General features: G+C 38.1%; 1 protein-coding gene across 1 annotated transcript in view; it reads right to left on the reverse strand.

Annotated features, from left to right (window-relative positions):
- LOC117584320 (neuronal acetylcholine receptor subunit alpha-7) overlaps positions 1–19036 on the reverse strand; it is a 54994-nt gene continuing 35958 nt past the window's right edge. The window contains exons 4-12 of the mRNA XM_034273149.1: positions 16768–17103; positions 16487–16562; positions 13029–13223; positions 11934–12020; positions 10036–10145; positions 5421–5572; positions 5040–5162; positions 4780–4918; positions 1–4493 (exon numbers count right to left, since the gene is read on the reverse strand). Of these exons, the coding sequence (XP_034129040.1) occupies positions 4341–4493; positions 4780–4918; positions 5040–5162; positions 5421–5572; positions 10036–10145; positions 11934–12020; positions 13029–13223; positions 16487–16562; positions 16768–17103 (1371 nt within the window). The 3' untranslated portion in view covers positions 1–4340. The remainder of the gene's footprint in view (positions 4494–4779; positions 4919–5039; positions 5163–5420; positions 5573–10035; positions 10146–11933; positions 12021–13028; positions 13224–16486; positions 16563–16767; positions 17104–19036) is intronic.

Raw genomic sequence — 19036 nt, forward strand, 5'->3', positions numbered from 1 at the left:
TTTACTTTCAATTTTGGTTTTATTTTTTTTCTATAATTTACTAGGTCAAAATGACCAATTTGTCAATTTTCTTCTAATTTTTTGTTTATTATATCTTATATTTTTGGTTTTGTCATTTAATTCTTTATTCTGTTTTCTTTATATGCAATTATTTAAATTTAAATACTAATAACGACATAAAAAATCAGCGCTTCTCTTTTGTTTTGCTCTTCACTTTTTAAAATTAATTTAATTTAAATATTTACTAGTTTACGATTCTTCTCGCTTGACTCTGTTTTCACATAACCCTTATTAAATGTCTAATTAAATGTTATATTAAAGTTTCTTTTCTTTTTCTGTTTGTTGGTTTGGTTTTTAGTAGAGAAAGAGTTGGTTTTTGTGTTTCATTTTTGTTTTGTTTCATTTTTCTTTTCTTTTTAATAAATATATACTTTTAGGTATATTTTTTAAAATTCATTTAAATGCAACTAGTTGTAGGAAAAAGTTTCATTTGCTTTCAAATATTTTCTTGTATTATGTATTACAAGGTATATATGCTATATGTATGTATACTCTATACTTGTTTGCCAGTGTAAAAAAGAAGTATATATATATATATATATATGTCTGCACTCACACATATGCATATGTATATCATTTAAACATACATGTACATATTGTATATATGCATGTGTTGTGTACCGTATCGTATGTATGTATGATGAAAGAAACGCTTTCCAAAACGCTGTCCTTTTTATGCCCTAGAAATGTAGGTATTAGTACGAGTATTAATCCCAACCAACTTGACCAGTTGTCTGGATGTGAATAATATGTTCGATTAGGTTCCTCCACCTCGTGGGGCCTCACTATTTTCTAAATCTATTTACTTGGGTGACATTTCGTTTAAAAATTGCTTATGTGTAGACGCTCCTTCAACTTCAGCTAATTGAATGTTGAACATAATCCCGTATCGACTGCTGCTTGTATCGAATCTGTCCAGAGCTGGTTTATTTTATTTGAGTTTATTTCCGCTTTTCTGACTTTTCTTTAAATGAGCACAATTGATGGAAATGTATAAAACATTTAAAATTAGTTATTGTTTTTATTTCTCATGCTGGCAGCTTGTTGCTATGTTCTCTATTTATAGATATTCTTATGAGTAGGATTGAAATCTATCGTTAATTGTTCTCACTGACGTTCACTTGGAAAAGCATACAAAATAAACGTATATCCATATCAAAAAAGACGAACAAAAATCCCCACTAAATCTGTCTATCTGTCTCTGATCTATTTGTATTCCCGCTGATCTGGTAGGCATCTAACAAAAAATACATCGAATTTCACCTTTCATCAAAATCCACTAATCTGCATTCCACATACATTTTGGTTACCCCATTTATCGTTTATCAAAAGCTAAGCCTTATTCATAAATACAAATTCAAACTGTTCCCAAAAAATAAACGTTAAAAATGAAATGGAAAGGTTTAATCAAAAGATTGTATAGCTATAAAATGGCTGGCATACAAAATTCGATATAAAATTGCTTCAAAATTGTCTAAAACCCAAAGTCATAAAAATAAAAATAATCCGAATACGAGTGGAACCATTCCTCAATATACTCGTTTGGTTTGCTCTTAAAACTATTGCTAGCTGTTCTGTTGTGGTTGTACTCGTATCTCTGTTTCTTTCAGCTCTTTGGATAGAATTTTAATTACAGCTACGAGTTTCTCGGTCTGTGTAATCTGTGTGGCTTAGACTAAGTTGTGTGATTTCGTTTAGTTACTTATCATATTTCCCATTATTTATTCTTGCAAATTATTGTTTTGTTTTTCTCTGCTTTTGCTTTTGCTTTTGCTGTTGCCTTTTTTGTTTGCTTGTATCAGTTTTGGTTTCTGTTTCGTTTCTTTTTGTTCGCTTAGTTTATATTCAAAGAAAAATTCTGATTGTTTTCATTGCACAAGATTTACAATTAGAAGCAGAATAACTGTAACTTAAAAATTAAAAAATTAATTCCATGTTTAACGTTTTCTTTTGTGTGGAAAGAAAATGTTGTGTGAAATTAGTCAAACTCAATTTTTATTTCATTCGTTCGCTTTTGGCATTGTGTATTGGGTATTCAGTTGAGAAAAATGACACTGGAACAAGGAAGGAAAAGACTCTGGCCTGGGATCATCTTCGGGTCTGTAAAAGAGATCTGTCAGAGTTTCTCCTCCGTCTTGTTCTTAGCAGTTTCTCGACCGACTCCCATGCCTTGTTAATTTTTAAGATTTTGTTGCATGTGTTATTTATTTTGTTTTGTTGTAGAAATTGTGTGCTTGGCTAGTTAGCGGACAGTAACATACTGTAAGATCATACTCTAAGGATTGAAGAGTCATCCAACAATCGACTATTTGGTAGTGGATTTACATAGTATGTATCTACATATGTATGTATCAAATGTATGAGAGATTAGGTCCGACTAGACTGACTCCCGATCGCAGAGATCGCCTCTATCATACGAGTATGTATATAATTGTATAAAGCTCCTTGGGTTACGAGTATATGTGTTGTTTGTTCTTGTTCGTTTTCAAGTATGTATGTTTTGTGCGCTCAATACTAAAGCGAAGCACATAATTACCCATGCACCGGCATGTTTGTGAGTTCTATGGTCTTGTGATGTTCATTGTTATTGGTATATATGTTTATATATCGAGTATATATCGGTAATCGTATTTGTTCGACTTGCCTCTCTATCCTATTCATTGTTCAGCTTTTGTTTTGTTTGTAGTGAATTGCTTCTGGTGTTTGTACAGTGTATAAACTTTTAGTATTCAATATTAAATCAAAAATGAATATCATAAATTATAAATAGCTCATATCAATACCAAAAGTTAGACTGTGTACGATGTTTCGCTGTTCTCACTGCGATGAATGAGCGAACTCTTGCACGAGGCCTGCATAGGTCCATGCAATAATTCGCTCGATCATCGTTTGCATCACCAAAAAATCATGCAATTCATCAACACGCAGATATTATTGCTCGCAGCCATTAAATTTGATCAATTTTGCCTCGCTGCCGCGCCAATCTAGAGGGAATGCCATCTATGAGAAACATTCCCACTGCTGTGCGCAATGGGCTGGTTCACTCAAAATCACTGGATAAATCTCATTCGCGTCATATTTCTCGTTTTTCTTTTCTTTCTTAGTTAAACTTTTGTGAATTCTTTTCTAATTCCAATTTGGATGGGTTATTCTATTGGTTTTGGTTTGCTTTAATGGGTTTAATGGACTTTTAGGGGATTTTGGGATTTGTGTTTGGGTTTGGGCTTGGATTTGCTTTTGGGTTTTTGTGTTTATCCTATGGGGTTCTGTTCAAAGTAAAAATTACAACGGGGAGGGTATACATTTACGTAGTAGTGGATATGTTAGGTTAATTGGTTCTGTTTTAGAAATGCGTTTTTGTCTAGAGAGGAGAAGAAAGGCGAAATTTGTGTATTTTCCCTAAGTGACTATAAATGAAGTTCGCTGAAAGTTTTCCTTGGAATTTGGGACTTCCATGGGCTAGCCACAAATCTGGTTATTATTCATCTGTTGATTCAAAAACATTGGTTCCAATCCCCTATACATACATACATTCACTTAGTCCGAGTAAGTGTGTACAATTATTTATATTAGAATTTATTTTCATCTACAATTTCTCACTATAAAGCTCACAAAATGAAGTCTTCCAAAAATTGTTGGGATCTTGCTTCAATTCTCAAAAAACAGCAATATAATTTCAAGCGTATCCAAAAAAAAAAATCTGAAAATCTGTCTATTTTTTATCAATAAGTATTCTCCTTTATTAAAAAAAATATAAAAACTTTAAAGGAAAATATACCCGTTTTGCTTGCATTCATATATATGTGTGTATATGTATGTATATTCAGTGGAAGAATGAGATAATGTCGTTTGGGAGAGGGGAGAGGAGGTTTGGGGGTACTCTTTTTAAACTTAATTTATTATCAGTTTTTAGATATTGTTTTCTACAGAATTAGGAAAATTGGAATTAAAAATGTTGTAAACAATGGTAGTACATGATTTTTTGTTAAGTCTCTTGTTGTGTATGTGTTTTTTTACGAAAGACTTTCTTTAAACGAGTTCACTTGTTTATATTTAAATTATTGCGTTTTAAAGACAAGATTTTGTTTATTTTTTTTTAAGCATTTTTTCTGTGTATTATTTAGTCAATGGTATTTATATCAAGTGTTTTTCTCTTTTTTTGTGGTTTTTAGTGTTTTCTTTTTGGTTTTAATTTACTTAAAAATTTTCGTTATTAATTTAATAATTAACAAATTGATTTTATAATAAAACCAATAACAATAACCACCTCGCCCATATGGCTACGAGACAATAATATGTGGTGCTGATAGTAGTACAGCTATTGTGGCTAATATTGTGAACATTGTGAATATGATAAGGCACAGTCTGTCAACGACCATAGCTGCAAATTTCCAATCATTGGCAATGTCATTTGACTCGTCATCTTTACGTAGCTGTTTTTGGTTGTGGGTTTTTGCGGGTTATATTTCATGTTTGGGTTGGTATGAGTATTCAGCGATAGAGAGAGAGAGAGAGTGTGTGAGTTAAATTGGAGAGAAAAGAAGAGGCAAAACTATTAACTTTCATCTGTAACAATGATGGGTGAAGGGCTAGATGCAGGCATTGAGTGGGGCCTCTGGTATGTGAACGATATATATATATACGATCTGATAACAATTATATATAATGTTTGCCAAGATATCACACCCAACATTCAGGGATGATTATCAGCCAACTTACCTGATCAGTTATAAAGCGAATTTCCTTTAAGATTAAACCTAATTCATATTCTGTTGATGATTTGATGCACGTGTGATGACTGACCGCATCTGGCATTCGAGTGCTGCCAATTGGTCCAATGCTGCCATCGTCGCCTTGTCTGCAAATTGGCACAAGGCCAAAAACATGGGACGTGAGTTGGTTATTCTACTTAGCCGAATGCGGACCCAGGGGCCTGCAGAACATTATGCTTTTGGTACGAGTATATTTGGATTCATTACCCATAAACCGTGCGATAGAAGGCTGGGTTGTGCGGCAGTGTTCCGCCTGGCGTCATGGGGCGACAATTGTGGCGAAAATCATCATCGATGTCCAGAACATTGGCCAGCAGTGATTTCGAGGAGCTTCGTTTGGGGGAGGACAAACAATTTGGTAAGTACACTCTGTAGGTCTATGAATATTTTGCACTGTTTCTGTCCTGCTTTTGCTTTCGTTGCACGCTTGCCAGGTATGCCAAAGTCTACTTTGGTTCGGAGGTTAATGTATGCTTGTGTATATTCTCGATGCATATGCAATTTCCGATAAAGTTTGGCAAGGAATAAGCTTTGATTATTAGGTGAAAGCAAAAGCAAGAACAGCTTAAAACTCGTTATGCTAAATACCGCTCTTTCAGCTCGACATCGGAGAGTATCTGATGCTTGCGCTCAGACGAAGTGTCCGAGCAGGGCGTGGTCGGGAACTCCAGAATCAGTGGTCGTCCCGGGCGACTCATTCGTAATATCCATGGCAGCCAGCATAAAAATACGATGCGTATCTAACGGCAGGTGGCGAAATTGAAACGTTTAGTGGAACAAGCCCAACGATTACCCCACTCAAAATTATTATATTCATATATGTTCCAATTGCGTGTGATACTCGTACAGTTCGTGTTGGGATGATGATGGCTTCTGTCTCTGGCGGAGAGTGTGTATGAGGCCCGCACGCCACGATTTATGGCTACTTTGCATGAACAGACTCACACACCAGCAGACAGATGGCCACAAGTATGATTTATATTTGATTTGATTACAACTAAAGCAACAAAGTTTGTGGAGTCGATTATTTGGAGCGCAACATGTTGGTGCTCCCTCCATGTGCTCTGCTGCAGGATGTCTGTATGTATGGCGGGTGATTTGTTATTACACTTAGACACTAGCGAGTGTGCACAGTGCACGTGGGTGGGTGTAGTCTCGCTCTTCGCAATGTTCTCTGCTTATTTATAGCCATGATGCATGCAAAATTCATGATTTACAACACAAACACAGATACACAGACACTAAACAAGAAACACAAACGCACAGACATACAACACTAGCAATAATGGTGGCAACAAATACTACATATGTACTTATGTATGTACATATATTCCCTAGTTCCGCATCAGAGGCGATTGAAGTGAGCCGATTTACTTGACGCTTTCAAATAGTATATAATTGTAGAGGCTCCAGAACTAAGCATCATCATCCTTTTGTCTGTCCTATTTGTCCTATTCATTGTTCCTATTTTTGTTGTTCTTCCTAATGCCTAAAGTTCAGATTTAACTATCCATAATCATATATATAAGATGTGATGTCTCAATTACTACTTCCTTTCAGCTTAGTTGAAATCAAAGGCCTCTGCCATTTCGATGTCTCAGTATCCCTTTCCAATATCATTGAACATCCATTGCTTCCTGGTTAGCTGGTCACGTGGTTGAAGTGAATTCAAATACCAATCGAAAAACCCACAGAAACAAGAATTGAATCGATAGTCGGGACATGCTTTGCTCCTTTGCCAAAGCTCATCCACAGTGCCCGTCCCTCTCTCCTTCCTGTCCCCTTAACAATATTCCAGTTGAGCTGCTGACAACTCGCTCTCAGCTGACAACCTCGCTTGCACTTTGCCAGATACTGCTCCTGCTCCGACTCCTGCTCCTCCTATGCCCCGTGTCCTGTCCTATCGTTTTGCTTCTGTTCCTTGTTGGCGGTTCTTCGTTTTTTTGGCTAACAAGCGAGAAGCTTACATGGAAATTCGCTTCAGGACGTGGCATGCAAACTAAATGCAAAGTTAACCATTGCAATGGAACAACTGGCATTTGCCATATCCATATCAATACGTACTCGTCCTCTTCAGCCAACCAACCGCTCTGTGCTGTCTCTCCACCTCTACCATATTTCCTTTTTGTGCAAATTGATTTGTTGTTATCACACAAAAACGGGGCCCAACCCGCGAAGAGGGAGTGTGGTCTCTGGAGCCAATTCAAGTGCCAGGCGACAGGCGACAGGCTCGTGGAGCAGAATAAGTTTGCGGGTCAAAAGGACTTTTTGTGCATGCACATTTCTAATGCAGCTGCCTCGCCAATTGGCTCAATTTTCCTTCCCGTGTCAGGACAACTCACAACTGGGGCAGCTGTCAAACCCGACGCAAACCGTACCTACCTTTCCCATACCCCTTCCCATACCCATACCCATTCCCATCCCATGCACTTGGCTTTCTGTTACTTTGTGCTCGATTTCTCGATTTGACTTTTCCTTCATGTGCTCCAAATTCAATTGTATGTCGAAAGGTCTGCCAAACATGGGTGGGGGGACATGTCCACATTCTTGCGCGAAAACCATACAAAACTTTTCATGTGAGTGATTTCTTAAAAGCCAATCGACTTCCCCTGAGTTTCTCCCATACTCTTTTTGCTTCATCTCTATCTTTTCACTTATTCCCTCTCCGAGTCTCGTCTAGCCAAACTTTTCATTATGCATTTTGTGGCAATTGCAATAATGCTAAGAAATTGCTTTCCACTTGGATGTGCTGTAACAAAATCATGATGAAGCCTCTCATGTTTTCCCCGTTATTGATATTACAATTTGCGGTAAAGGTGGAGATTCTTTCGGTAGGGACTGGTTTTCTTTTTGCGATACTATTACTGAAAATACTTGACTCTTTAAGTGGTTCTTTCCAGCAGTCTACTCTTGGGGAAATGTATTTACAAATATATGTACTCTGTTGTGCGGGACACTATAACTTATAATTATGTTTGCTGTGACTCTTCCTGTTCCCCAACTAATATCTACAACTGAAAGACTACTGTCGGGCTTTGACTGCTCTTCGCCTGCCCTATATCAATCGTCTCTAATTACGAAGACCATACAAAAAAGTCCCTGCTCATTCAGACACACACAACATAAAAAATATATTTGTCACACAGAGTCTATATACAGAAAAATAGATAAAATATACAATATAAATGAGCGAGAGCATACGTTTGTGTGTGGTTAGAGTGAAAGACAGACAGAGGAGCGCATCATATTGCATAATATATCATTTGACTGCAGTTTCGACTTTGTCATCTGGGTTTTTGTAGGTTCTTTTCACATACACACGAGTACGAGTATATAAGTAGAACGAGTACGAGTACAGAGTGTACAGAGATGCAGATACAAAGGAGAGTGTGCAACTGGTGAGGAGGTACTAGCAAAAAAGGGCTCAACGTGGTCGGGACTTGGGTGTATGGTTGGTTGGTGGTTGGAAGGACCGGGGTCTCGGGATATTCGGTTTCTTGCTAGGATTGGGATTGGGGTTGTGGCATACATACACATAAGTAGAAATTATGGGCCCAACATCAACATTACGATATTTTTCATTACATAAATTATTTTATAGTAGACACGTATAGTAGCTAGACATGTTGGATGGTTACAACATTCATTTCGTACTCTGTACATCCGTCTGGTCACATTTCGGCTCGGCCTTCGCTTCGCATCGCTTCATTGACCTCCTTTATTTCCGGGTCACTCAAACATTGGCTAAAATTTAACTCGACTGACATTTTGTGGTCTGGGCTTTGACCACATTGGAGATACATTTGGGTATACTAACGAAATCAACATAAAAACATCAAGTTCAGCTTGCAAAAGCGCCTCTAAGTAGGCATCACAACTAACACAACCGAAAAATTGCAAACAACATAAACGGGCTGGTTGTGTATGAAACAGAAATGTTGTTACGGCAACACAACAACACCAACAACGACAACAATAAAAATTATAATGATAACAAACAACAACATATTGTATACATATTTATTTGTGCAACTATTTGCTGATTTCTTTTGCATTTAGATTCTATGTATATATTTTTATTATGTTTTGCAATCATTTGTTCAAGGAGCTTCAAGAGTTTTTCAACTGTCACTGATGAGCACAGAACACATGAACAGAGTTTGGTTCTTTCAGTACAGATGTACTCGTATTTATTTGTAATATTGATGTGTAATTTAATTTTGAAAGAATAACTTACTACATGGGAGAAAAGTGTAAGTCAGAGTATTCACAATCGCAATATGGTACTGTTTTGAAGTGGTTCAGTTCAATTTTGTTCGATTTAGATAGTCTTTCGAAACACTTGAGGAAAACGGACAAAAATTTTGAATTAAAGATAAAATCTTTGGTTTAATAAGAACTCCAAAATTTAGTAATTTTGCAAATGAATGCAATATTTTGTATTATTTCTGCAAAAGCCTGTGGCATAATATTTCTTGAAGCAGCTTTCCATTTCGGTTCGCTCCATAAACGACCGAAATTCAGTCCATTGAAATATACTTTTCAGTTCAGTGTTCGGTCACAATGATTGCTCTTTAACACAAAAGTTTACTTTACTTCTTGATGGCGTCTTATTAGTTTTTTTTAGGGTTTTGATTTTTGGGCTTTGGGATTTTTTAAGAATGGAAAACAACACAAAGTAACACAGTACAACAAGTAAGTAAATAACGTGAAAAGAGGAAACACAAAAACATTTTTCTAGCTAACACATAAATTATTTTTGCATGGCTCTCGTGAAGCAGTTTTTCTCTTTTTGGTTGAGATAAATCATATCAAAAAATGCTAATGCTATGCGACAGTGGACACGGGACCGGCAGCGACCGCCAGCGACAGCGGTCATGGGATCTGGGGGATTGGAATCTGCCCATCCGCCCTCTCCAGCAATCCGTAGATGGTTGGAGAGCGTAGGATGGAGTGCCTCCTGCCTGATGATGCAGGAGGGCAGATCTATCCAGCAGAACAGTTGTGGTCCCGTGACCACTGTATCGTACATGGACTGGGGCTATATCGTACGAGTACGCGTATATGATGAGTGATGGTCGCTTTTGCAGTGGTTTATTTATTTGGATTTTCTTTTTGTTGGAAAGTTTGGTTGGCTGTTGTTGTTTTACTTGTACGAGTAGTTGTTTGGGATGGTTGGTGGGTTGACCTATTTGTGACTTACCCATTCGGACATTTCGTGCGTATCAGCATTTCGATGATGATAATTTAATATTAAAATCGTTGACACAACGGATGAAGCTACCATAAACATTATGCAATTGAAATATGTACCTGTTGGTTGGTTGGGCGTGTTGTCAATATATATAATATATATATATTACGTATATATAGTATATCGTTGGGTGTGTTGGAAAATGTACGAGTAATTGTTGTTGTGGTGCATGTGAATATTGATTTGTTTTATTGTTTCAGATGTTGGTATAGATTGGTTTGGTATAGATGTGGTTTGATGTGTTTGTTCGTTAGTTGTGGAGCATTGTTCAGGGTAGCGCATGTTTCATAGTTCGGAATCATTCAGAGTGTTTGATTTTGGTATGGTTAATATGCATTTGAGAGCGCACATAGTTTTTTTTTTGTGTCAAAGGTACACAGTTTGTTTGAAAGAAAGAAAAAAAGGCAAGAGATATATACAAAAATTTAGTTAGTACATTAAATGCAAGAATTTTTGTTTTTTATCTTCTGAGTTTCTCAATTCTTTTAACGGCATAACAAATGTATTGGCAATTGAAGAAAAACAAGTATAGGTTTATGCTCTTTTCTTTAACATACACACACACATAGGTAACTTTAGTCGGAATACTTTAGAAAAATATTAGGTAAAAGTACATAGAAGTTAGACACCGAAATCGTACGCCAAGAACGGAATTTAATAATATAAATTGAATATTAAAGTTTTGAAAACTTTTTGCTGGAGATAGAAGTCGAATTTGAAAATTGAATAAATATTTGAATGAAACGATTAAATAAGTTTTCTTTGGAGTTAACATACGGTAGGGTTGTTCCTTCCTGAATATTTGATTAACTCTACTCCTTTTTCTCATGTAAGATAATTTTTTAATACTCAATATTAATAGATTAAAATAAATATATCAACTCAGTTATAATTGATTCTTATTCATTTACAACATTGAGATCCCTAGACAGATTGGATAATAGTATAAAAAAATTTACTTTGAACCTAATAAAATTAAGAAACTATCCGTGACTATCACCTGGAAGACAATCCGAAGGATAGATAATTCAATTTGGAACTTCTATTAAATTAGGAACAACCCAACCATATCATAATTTTTACTTGTTGATAATTTCTTTTCAATCGAAAAAAAGTTTATAGCGTGCAAGAAACTCGTCAAATGTGTGTGCATTGTTCAAACCAGCTCGAATGTTCTGTATATATATATATGTATTGATCATTTTTGGGTTGTTAAAGTTAAAATACTTATATATGGGTATAGTATTTGTTTATATGTACGTTATTGGCATATTTTAAAAGCTTAATAGCAACATTTAAATGCCCTTTAGTTATTGTTTAATCAGTTTCTTCCTCTACGAATTTTAGAAACTATTCTAAATATTTTTTTTGACATCAGTTTCGATTTCCTTAAGGACCCCAAAGTCAAAATATAAAATATATCTTTTAACTTTTGAGCCAAAGGAAATTGAGTCATGGCAACTGATGGTGCGGAGTTGGAATTCACAGTTTTGTTTTATTGTGTGTCAAAGTTTTAATATTATAAAATCATCGGATTTTACTTGGAGTTTAAAATCATTTTAGAAATGCATGGATATATGAAATGAATATGCAACTGCAATAACGTTACAGGGTTTTGTATATATAGTTAAATCATATATGTATATAGTACATATATACGTGTATGTAGTTATGTATCGATATGGATTGAATAAGAAAAGAATACACTTCCAAATAAGGACAAGAACACACACAAACTTAAAGCAAAAGGTAGAAACATCGACATCATACGATTTACTGTAACATTTACATTTACATTTACATGAAGCATTACCATCGACTAGTTTCGGTAAACAAAATGGTCTTACCTAACAAAGGCACCGCATCGGATGTGGCCGGCATAGTCTCGGCAACCATATTGAGAAACACGGTCAGCGAGAGCAGGATTGTAACACCTAGATATCGGATGATGAAGACAATTAAGTGACGGAGGCTCTTATCTTGTATATTATGGGTGTCTGATGTGACATTTGTTCATTAACAGTAGGTCTTTGCTAGGATTTTTGCTCTTTTTATATGGCCCTACAGCATAAATGTTTTTCTATTACCATTTTTCCAGTTCCCAAAAGTGTAATTGCTTATACTGTACCGAATGGTATGATTAATACTGTCAGAATCTTTCGTTTCACTTGTTTAACCCTCCCTTTGGTTCTTGGTATACTGCCACTAGGAATCTTTAAGTAGTTTTTGGGTGCTTTTTGACACCCACTTGCTAGCCATCTATTTCTGTTTGGACCACTCAACTTTGGCTGAAGTAAAAGTCCTCAACATTCGTCGAGTCCCTACTGATTTTCCAGCCCACTAATGCCCTATCCTGTCCCGTCCTCCCACCAATCGACAGCACATTTGAGGCAAGTGCTTAACAGCCAGCCGGAACATTCCTTACGCCCGGATCGTTGAACACTTTTTACTACTCAGTCATAGCAGCACTAAAAGTTCAATAGTTTCTTTGCCAAACCAACGCTTGCAAGGAGCTGGGCTGGTACTATGCCGTCATCTTCAGCGACATCAACATCAAGAAGGGGAGCGATGGCAATAACGAGTAATGCGCCAATTCAGTCAGTCACTCAGTCAGTTAGTCAGCGGGTGAGTGGCTCATGTCGGTTCGGCTCTCAGTGGACTCTCTTCGAGCGCTCATCAACAGCATTATGGGAGGCATCTAATTTTAAATTCGCCCTAGCTGTAGACGAGTCTGTCATTATTTAAAAAGTAAGTACTTGGCAAATACTTTTGAAGCGGCTCTCGAGCTGTTTGCATGTGTGGGCGGCTCCCGTTTCCCGTTTCGCGTTTCGCGTTCCCCTTCTCCATGGTTCTTAAGTATTTGTGTTGCGTAAGTGGTTTCAAATTATTGTAACTACACCGCAGTCCCCCAACCAATAGGAGTATAAAACACTAGAACTTACCCAGTGATAATTTTTCACCCGAGTCCGGTGGCAGAGTGAATCCCAGCAGAGCCATTGAAGCAATCAGCACACAGGGTATAATCAGATTGAAGAAGTAGTATAACGTTCTTCGGCGGATGATGATGGCAAAGGTTATATCTATATACGGTTCCGGGCAGCAGTTGTAATAGATCTCGTTACGCTTGCCTGGAACACCTACGGTGGTTCAATTGTACAAAAAGTATTACTACAAGATATATTCGTGGTGGAAAGGCATCTCATTTCATTGTTTCATTGTTTCTCTCGTATGCGGAGGTACGTATACGTTTACGAGTATGTTTCTGTGGCAGCTTTTACTTAGGACTTGATCTGAGCATTTGTTTCGAGCATTTCTTGGCATTATACAAGTTAAATAGGAGTATGATAGGAAAGTAAGCATTGGATAAGAGTTACGATAGCGTTCTTGGGCATAGAGCAGAGCAGAGCAGAGCAGAGCAAAGACTAGAGTTGCTTGTAAGTGTAATAAGAAGTAATCTTGCCATTTAAACTTTAAAGTCTGTGTACTTAATTTTGAATAAAGTATTCTTTATAAATATACTTATGTATTGTATGAATATGATATGCATGGGATGTAGAAATGTTTGCTTGAGCAGGGAGTGTGGAGCATTGAGTGTGAAGTGTGCTGTGCATGCCTTGGAGTTGGATTGGGGCTGGAACTAGGAGTGGGTGTAGTTAGTTGAGTGTAAACTTAGTTTCGGAAAGAGTTTTATTTGTCTAGGCAACTAATTGTAAGAAAAGTTAAGTAAGACCAGAGCAGAGCCGAGCAATTTACTATGGGGAAAAGTTGTATGCACTTTGCTTCAAATGTAAATACAAGAAAAGTTATGTGGAGAAGGGAAATTTCGTTGCGGGTTAGATATGTATGCATATAAGCGGAAAGAGTAAGTGGAGAGTAGAATGGTGTAAACGAGATTCATGATTGCAAATCTTAAGTTCACTTTTGGGTTACACCCTGTCAGTGGTTTCTAGTAGCTAATAGATACTGTACTCAATATGTTGATATTAATGTGTTGAACTTTCATGAATAATTAATGAATTTATGTAATAAATTATGCAGAAGAGTCGAAGCCACGGTCGCGGGGTAAGGTTTAACATACGATTTATTAGATCAAAAACTATGCTCAGTTCTGGGCAATGTTCTAAAAAGTTTAAAGTGTTCTTTTTTAACCATTGTACCGACATGTGTGCAAAACTATATTCCCAATAAAGACTTTTCGCAGAGAGGAAGCATAATCCGTATGCCTATGGCAGGGCCGCTGGCTCAAACTTCAGACTAAATTATCTGCTCAACTTACCCCAAGATTACCAGGGGGATTACAAGAGCGAAGAACAAATCGCCTTGGTGGAGTATTTTAAAAATGACCTAGCTAAAATCCAACCACAGTCTCTGCGCCTGCCATTTCGGGAGCACTTTGCCATCTCAAAATAATTTGCATAAACTGGCTGGGGTTGTGGCCGCAAGTGCCGAGCACTGAAAACAATGGTGGAGAGGAAAGAGAGCCAGCGGAAAACTTTGGAAAACTCCCGAAACATTACGCATTGAGTGAAAAATAAAAGCCAAAACGAAATCAACAAAAATGCAACCCAAATGAAAGGAGAGGGCAATGAAAAGAGTCGGCAAACGAAAATAAAATTTGTTGCACAAACTTTTCTTTTTCACTTTTGTGGCTAGTGTGGAGCTCAAAACTTTTTGGCTATGCAATTGTCCCTGTATTTGTGGGAGCGCTAATTTATAGTGCATATATGTATATGTGTGTGTGTGAGAGAGAGACTGCAGACGTATTTGTCCTTTAATTTCTTAATTGGTTCTGGTGCGTGGCTGTGAAGAGAACTAAAGAGCAAAGCTCGTAGCCCCACTGGGTGGCAATTTTCGCTGACTGGCTTGACTGGCTTGACAAATCGAGGGCGTGGCTTGACTTTCTGCCAGTTTTGCATTTTATGCTGAAAAGTGCAATTTACTCTCAATCTGTGAGGGGTTCGAAACTCGTATTTATTCTAAATTTCTTTCATTTTGTGCTTCCGTGTTCATTTGTGTTTCTCTTGTCTTTCCGAAAGTCCAGAAAGTTGACTTTGCTATTCCGCTTTGCTATTTCTAATTTAAAAGTCTCAATGAATGAGGACAAGTCAATTGGGGAATACAAGAGGAATGGAGCTATGCAGTAGCATAATCTAATCCACAACTCATCGAGGGAAAGCAACTCATCTAACTTTGTGTACACTCGAGTATATTCAAAATTCAAAAAGGCTTAGTTAGGTCTACAACTGTCACTGTATCTGCAGTTAGTTTATTTTGTATTTTGGTTAAATGTAAATACATTCTATTCAGCATTCATTCGTAGTCGTTTTACATGCCGTTAGCTTCGATAAAGAAAACTATATAATAGATTTCAGGATAAAATGATCTAAGTGGAGTGCATACACGGGCCAGGCCTTACCTCTTGGTTAGGTTCATATGTAACTCATTAGCAACTGCGATTGGAGTAGCATATTTAGGCTGTTGGATAGCCTAACAGTATGCTTCACCAGTCAGAGCTCTTACAAAGGGCAATCGAAACGTTTACGCGGCTATTTCGGACTTTGAAAGTTAAAGCGCCCAAAGATTTTGTGATAGTCTTATTGAAAGTAGAGTTTTTTTGTTTTGAAAGAGTAGAGTGAGTGGGAGAACACTGGATAAGCGTGTAGGTTTTAGTGAAGTACGAAAGTAGTAGAGTAGTTGGTTGAGTTTAGAGTAATGTAGTACGGGATTGTTTCACAGGGTTCATGAATTGCCCTACTTCATTCCGTATTCATTGACCTCGAATGGGATGATGTGAGACTGAGACCGAGAAGTGTGAGATATGTCAAAGCAGTGATAATAAACGCTCTCATCTTTAGCTGATTGAAGGTGCCTGGCAGTGCTTTTCACTGCCCCGCCACTAGTTCAATCAACTTGCGATGAGCAGTCGCAGTCGGAGTTTCGAACGGAACGAGTTCGGAACTTTAGTTCGCAGCTTGAACCCTGCTTGCAGCTTTTTGATACTTTTGTTAGAGACAGTAAGTAAGATAGAAATAGAGAGACAGAGACAGAGAGAGAGAGAGACAGAGAGATAGTAAGAGGAAGTTACAAGTAAAGTGTGTGTTTGTGTTTTCGGTACACAAAAGTAATCGGCCTCGAACGGACCATAATATCTCCTGCAGAGATGAAGAGCGATACTGTTGTTCGTTTGTGCCAACAGGCAACAAGACGAACTTCCACACACGCGAAGAGAGATTGGGGGGAAAGTATTTGAATTAATTTCTCAATTTGTATCTGTCTGAAGAACGTGAGTCACTTGCCAAAGAAGCAACGGCTGCTGAGAGTTTGGGTTTGGATAGTGAAAATCTTGTTCATATGTCGGATATGTTGAGGATGTCGCTCCGAACGACGTTGGCTTACTCACCCAGTAGTTCCCACTCGCCGTTGAGCACGTAACTGCTGATATCACCGCCAGTTTCATCTTGTAATTGTAAATCCAGCTTTTTATATATATGATATTCGGGGAGAGGGTAGAATAATATAAATATTTTCGCTCGCTTCAAACGAATACAGCAAAACAAACGAAAAATGTACTGAGGAAATCAAAAAGTTCTTTCAAGTGTAATTAAGTAAGCAAAACAACTACGAGTCTTGTGAGTACTTCCTGGTTGCCCTGCTTGTGCATTGTTGGAGACTGAACCAAACCTGAAATCCATCATAGGTCCAGCTGCCGAACTTCATCTCGCAACGCTGATCGTCAAAGGGAAACCACGTGATATCTATCTTGCATGTCGACTTAAAGATTCCCGGCGGCACATACAGACACGACCCGTTGTTCCTCACCACGACATTAGTCTGGTAGGTGCCGTCGAATCCCTCGTCGGCGCTGTTGTACATCAGCACGTCCGGCTTCCAGATGCGATGCGGCGGTATGCGTAGATCCTTCACTCCCCCGTAGTCGGAGGTGTTCCAGCGGAGGTTCATGTCGTTCCACTCCAGTTTCAGCCACACATTCGTGACAAGCAATTGATTTTTCTCGTCCTGAAAAAAAGGTATTCCAAACAGGAAGTTCATTACACTCGCCGCTCGCAATCAAATATTATTAATTAACACAAAAAATTGTACGAACTCGCATATGACTTTATTCAGCGAAAAGTTTGCACGGTTATTTATTTTTTTTTTGTAAGTATTTCCTGCCGCAACGGATGCGACGACCTGCGGTGGGAATTGGTTGGTTACCCGCTCATGCATGTAAAATGGCAAATGAAAGCAGAAAATAAATCTGAGGTTGATTCGAACTGAATCTGATTGGAAATTGTAGAAACTGTAAACAGCTGTCCTGATTGGATAAAGAAAAACTATTTTCTTTTAATAAATTAAACAAATTTTTGTTTTTACAATTTTACAGATGAATCACGATGCAGCCAGAAAAACAGATCCCAATATTTTCGGGTAATGGATGTGCGATTTTTATGAGAGTAATATTTTGCAATATATCCAGACATAAGTAATACCTTCTATCTTTTATAGATCCCTTTGCATACTTTCAAGCCTCCATCCGAACATTTGAACACTATAAAGGTAAAGCCGGTAAACCTGACAATTTTTCCCTGAACTTTAATCAAGAGAGTTACATTTTTAAATGCAATCTAACCAACTGGCCCCTGGGATGCGCCCCAATAACCAAATCCGTGTATTACAATAAAACGGCAGCGGCAAACACAGGAGATGGCCAGCTGCTCTTAAAAAATTCACCAACTGCACACTGGGCGTATGTGTAATTTACAATTAAATGCCTGAAATATTCATGGTCCACTCGGACAGCAACAGCAACAGCAACAGAAACAGCGGCAGCGGAAAGCAGCTCCAAAAGCTGGGTAAAATGAAAATGAAATGAAAACAACTGCGAAAAACAAAATCTCTGGCGCGTAACTAACAAAGGGCGTTAGGAGCTGTAGGGACAAAACGAAACGAGACGAAACGGAGCGGAACAGAGCTGAACAGAAAGGACTCGGACTGAGCACCGGCATCGCATTGCACAAATATTTTGGCCGAACAATTTCCGTTAGTCAGTGTGCAAGTGCAATCACAAAATGGGCTCAAATATGCGACAGAAATGCGGTAGAGATGAAATGGAGCCACCGATTCCTAGCTACATGACTCCACTGCAACTGCTGCTGCGAGCACACACAGGGCATAGGACACAGGACAGAGGATACAGCCACAGAAGCAAGCCCGTAGGCGATTCAATATGCTTTTTGGTGGATACCCGCACAGTGGAAGGTTGGAAGGGGGGAAATCGAAGCATGCGGCAAATTGAACATTGTAAAGGAGAGACGTGGCAGGACTTGGTTATATTGCGGTCATCACGCAGCGCAGGAGCAAACATGGTACGTGTCTCTGTGTGGGTTCAGCTAAATATAGCCATTACATTATTGCACTTGACTGCAGCAGAGTCCATTTCAAATAGGCAGCTGCCTCTGGCCCCCACACACACACACGGAAACGGACTCATATTTTGCGGTGCGCTTTGCGACTGAAACCGCAGCAGACACACACAAATACCGGTCGACGAAAAGTATGCCACGGCTTTGCTCCTGCTCCTGCCCCCGAAGTCTGAGCACTGAGCACTGAGCGAGCGAGGACTAATAAAATTCCGTTTTTACAAATTGAGTTTTGTTAACGCTCACTAATTTTGTCGGCTTACACATGAAGTGCATTTTCGGGTGGTTTCCAGCACCATAATTCATTTAGCATTCCCCGACAACGTCCATGGATGCTATCGTCAGATGGTTGAGTGTTTCAGATTCAGATAGGTGCAAAGCTGTATAATTCGCTCGCTGTAATCTACTGCCGCATGTACATTTTTTTTTTAAATTTAATCTTCAATTTGCTTAAATATGTTTTTGCTTCATCTTTAAGTGTCAGACGAAGAGTCCACTCCCAATCAACTGGTGGCCCTTTCTGGTTACGG

The sequence above is a fragment of the Drosophila guanche genome, unplaced genomic scaffold (assembly GCF_900245975.1).
Source record: "Drosophila guanche unplaced genomic scaffold, DGUA_6, whole genome shotgun sequence".
Lineage (NCBI taxonomy): Eukaryota > Metazoa > Arthropoda > Insecta > Diptera > Drosophilidae > Drosophila > Drosophila guanche.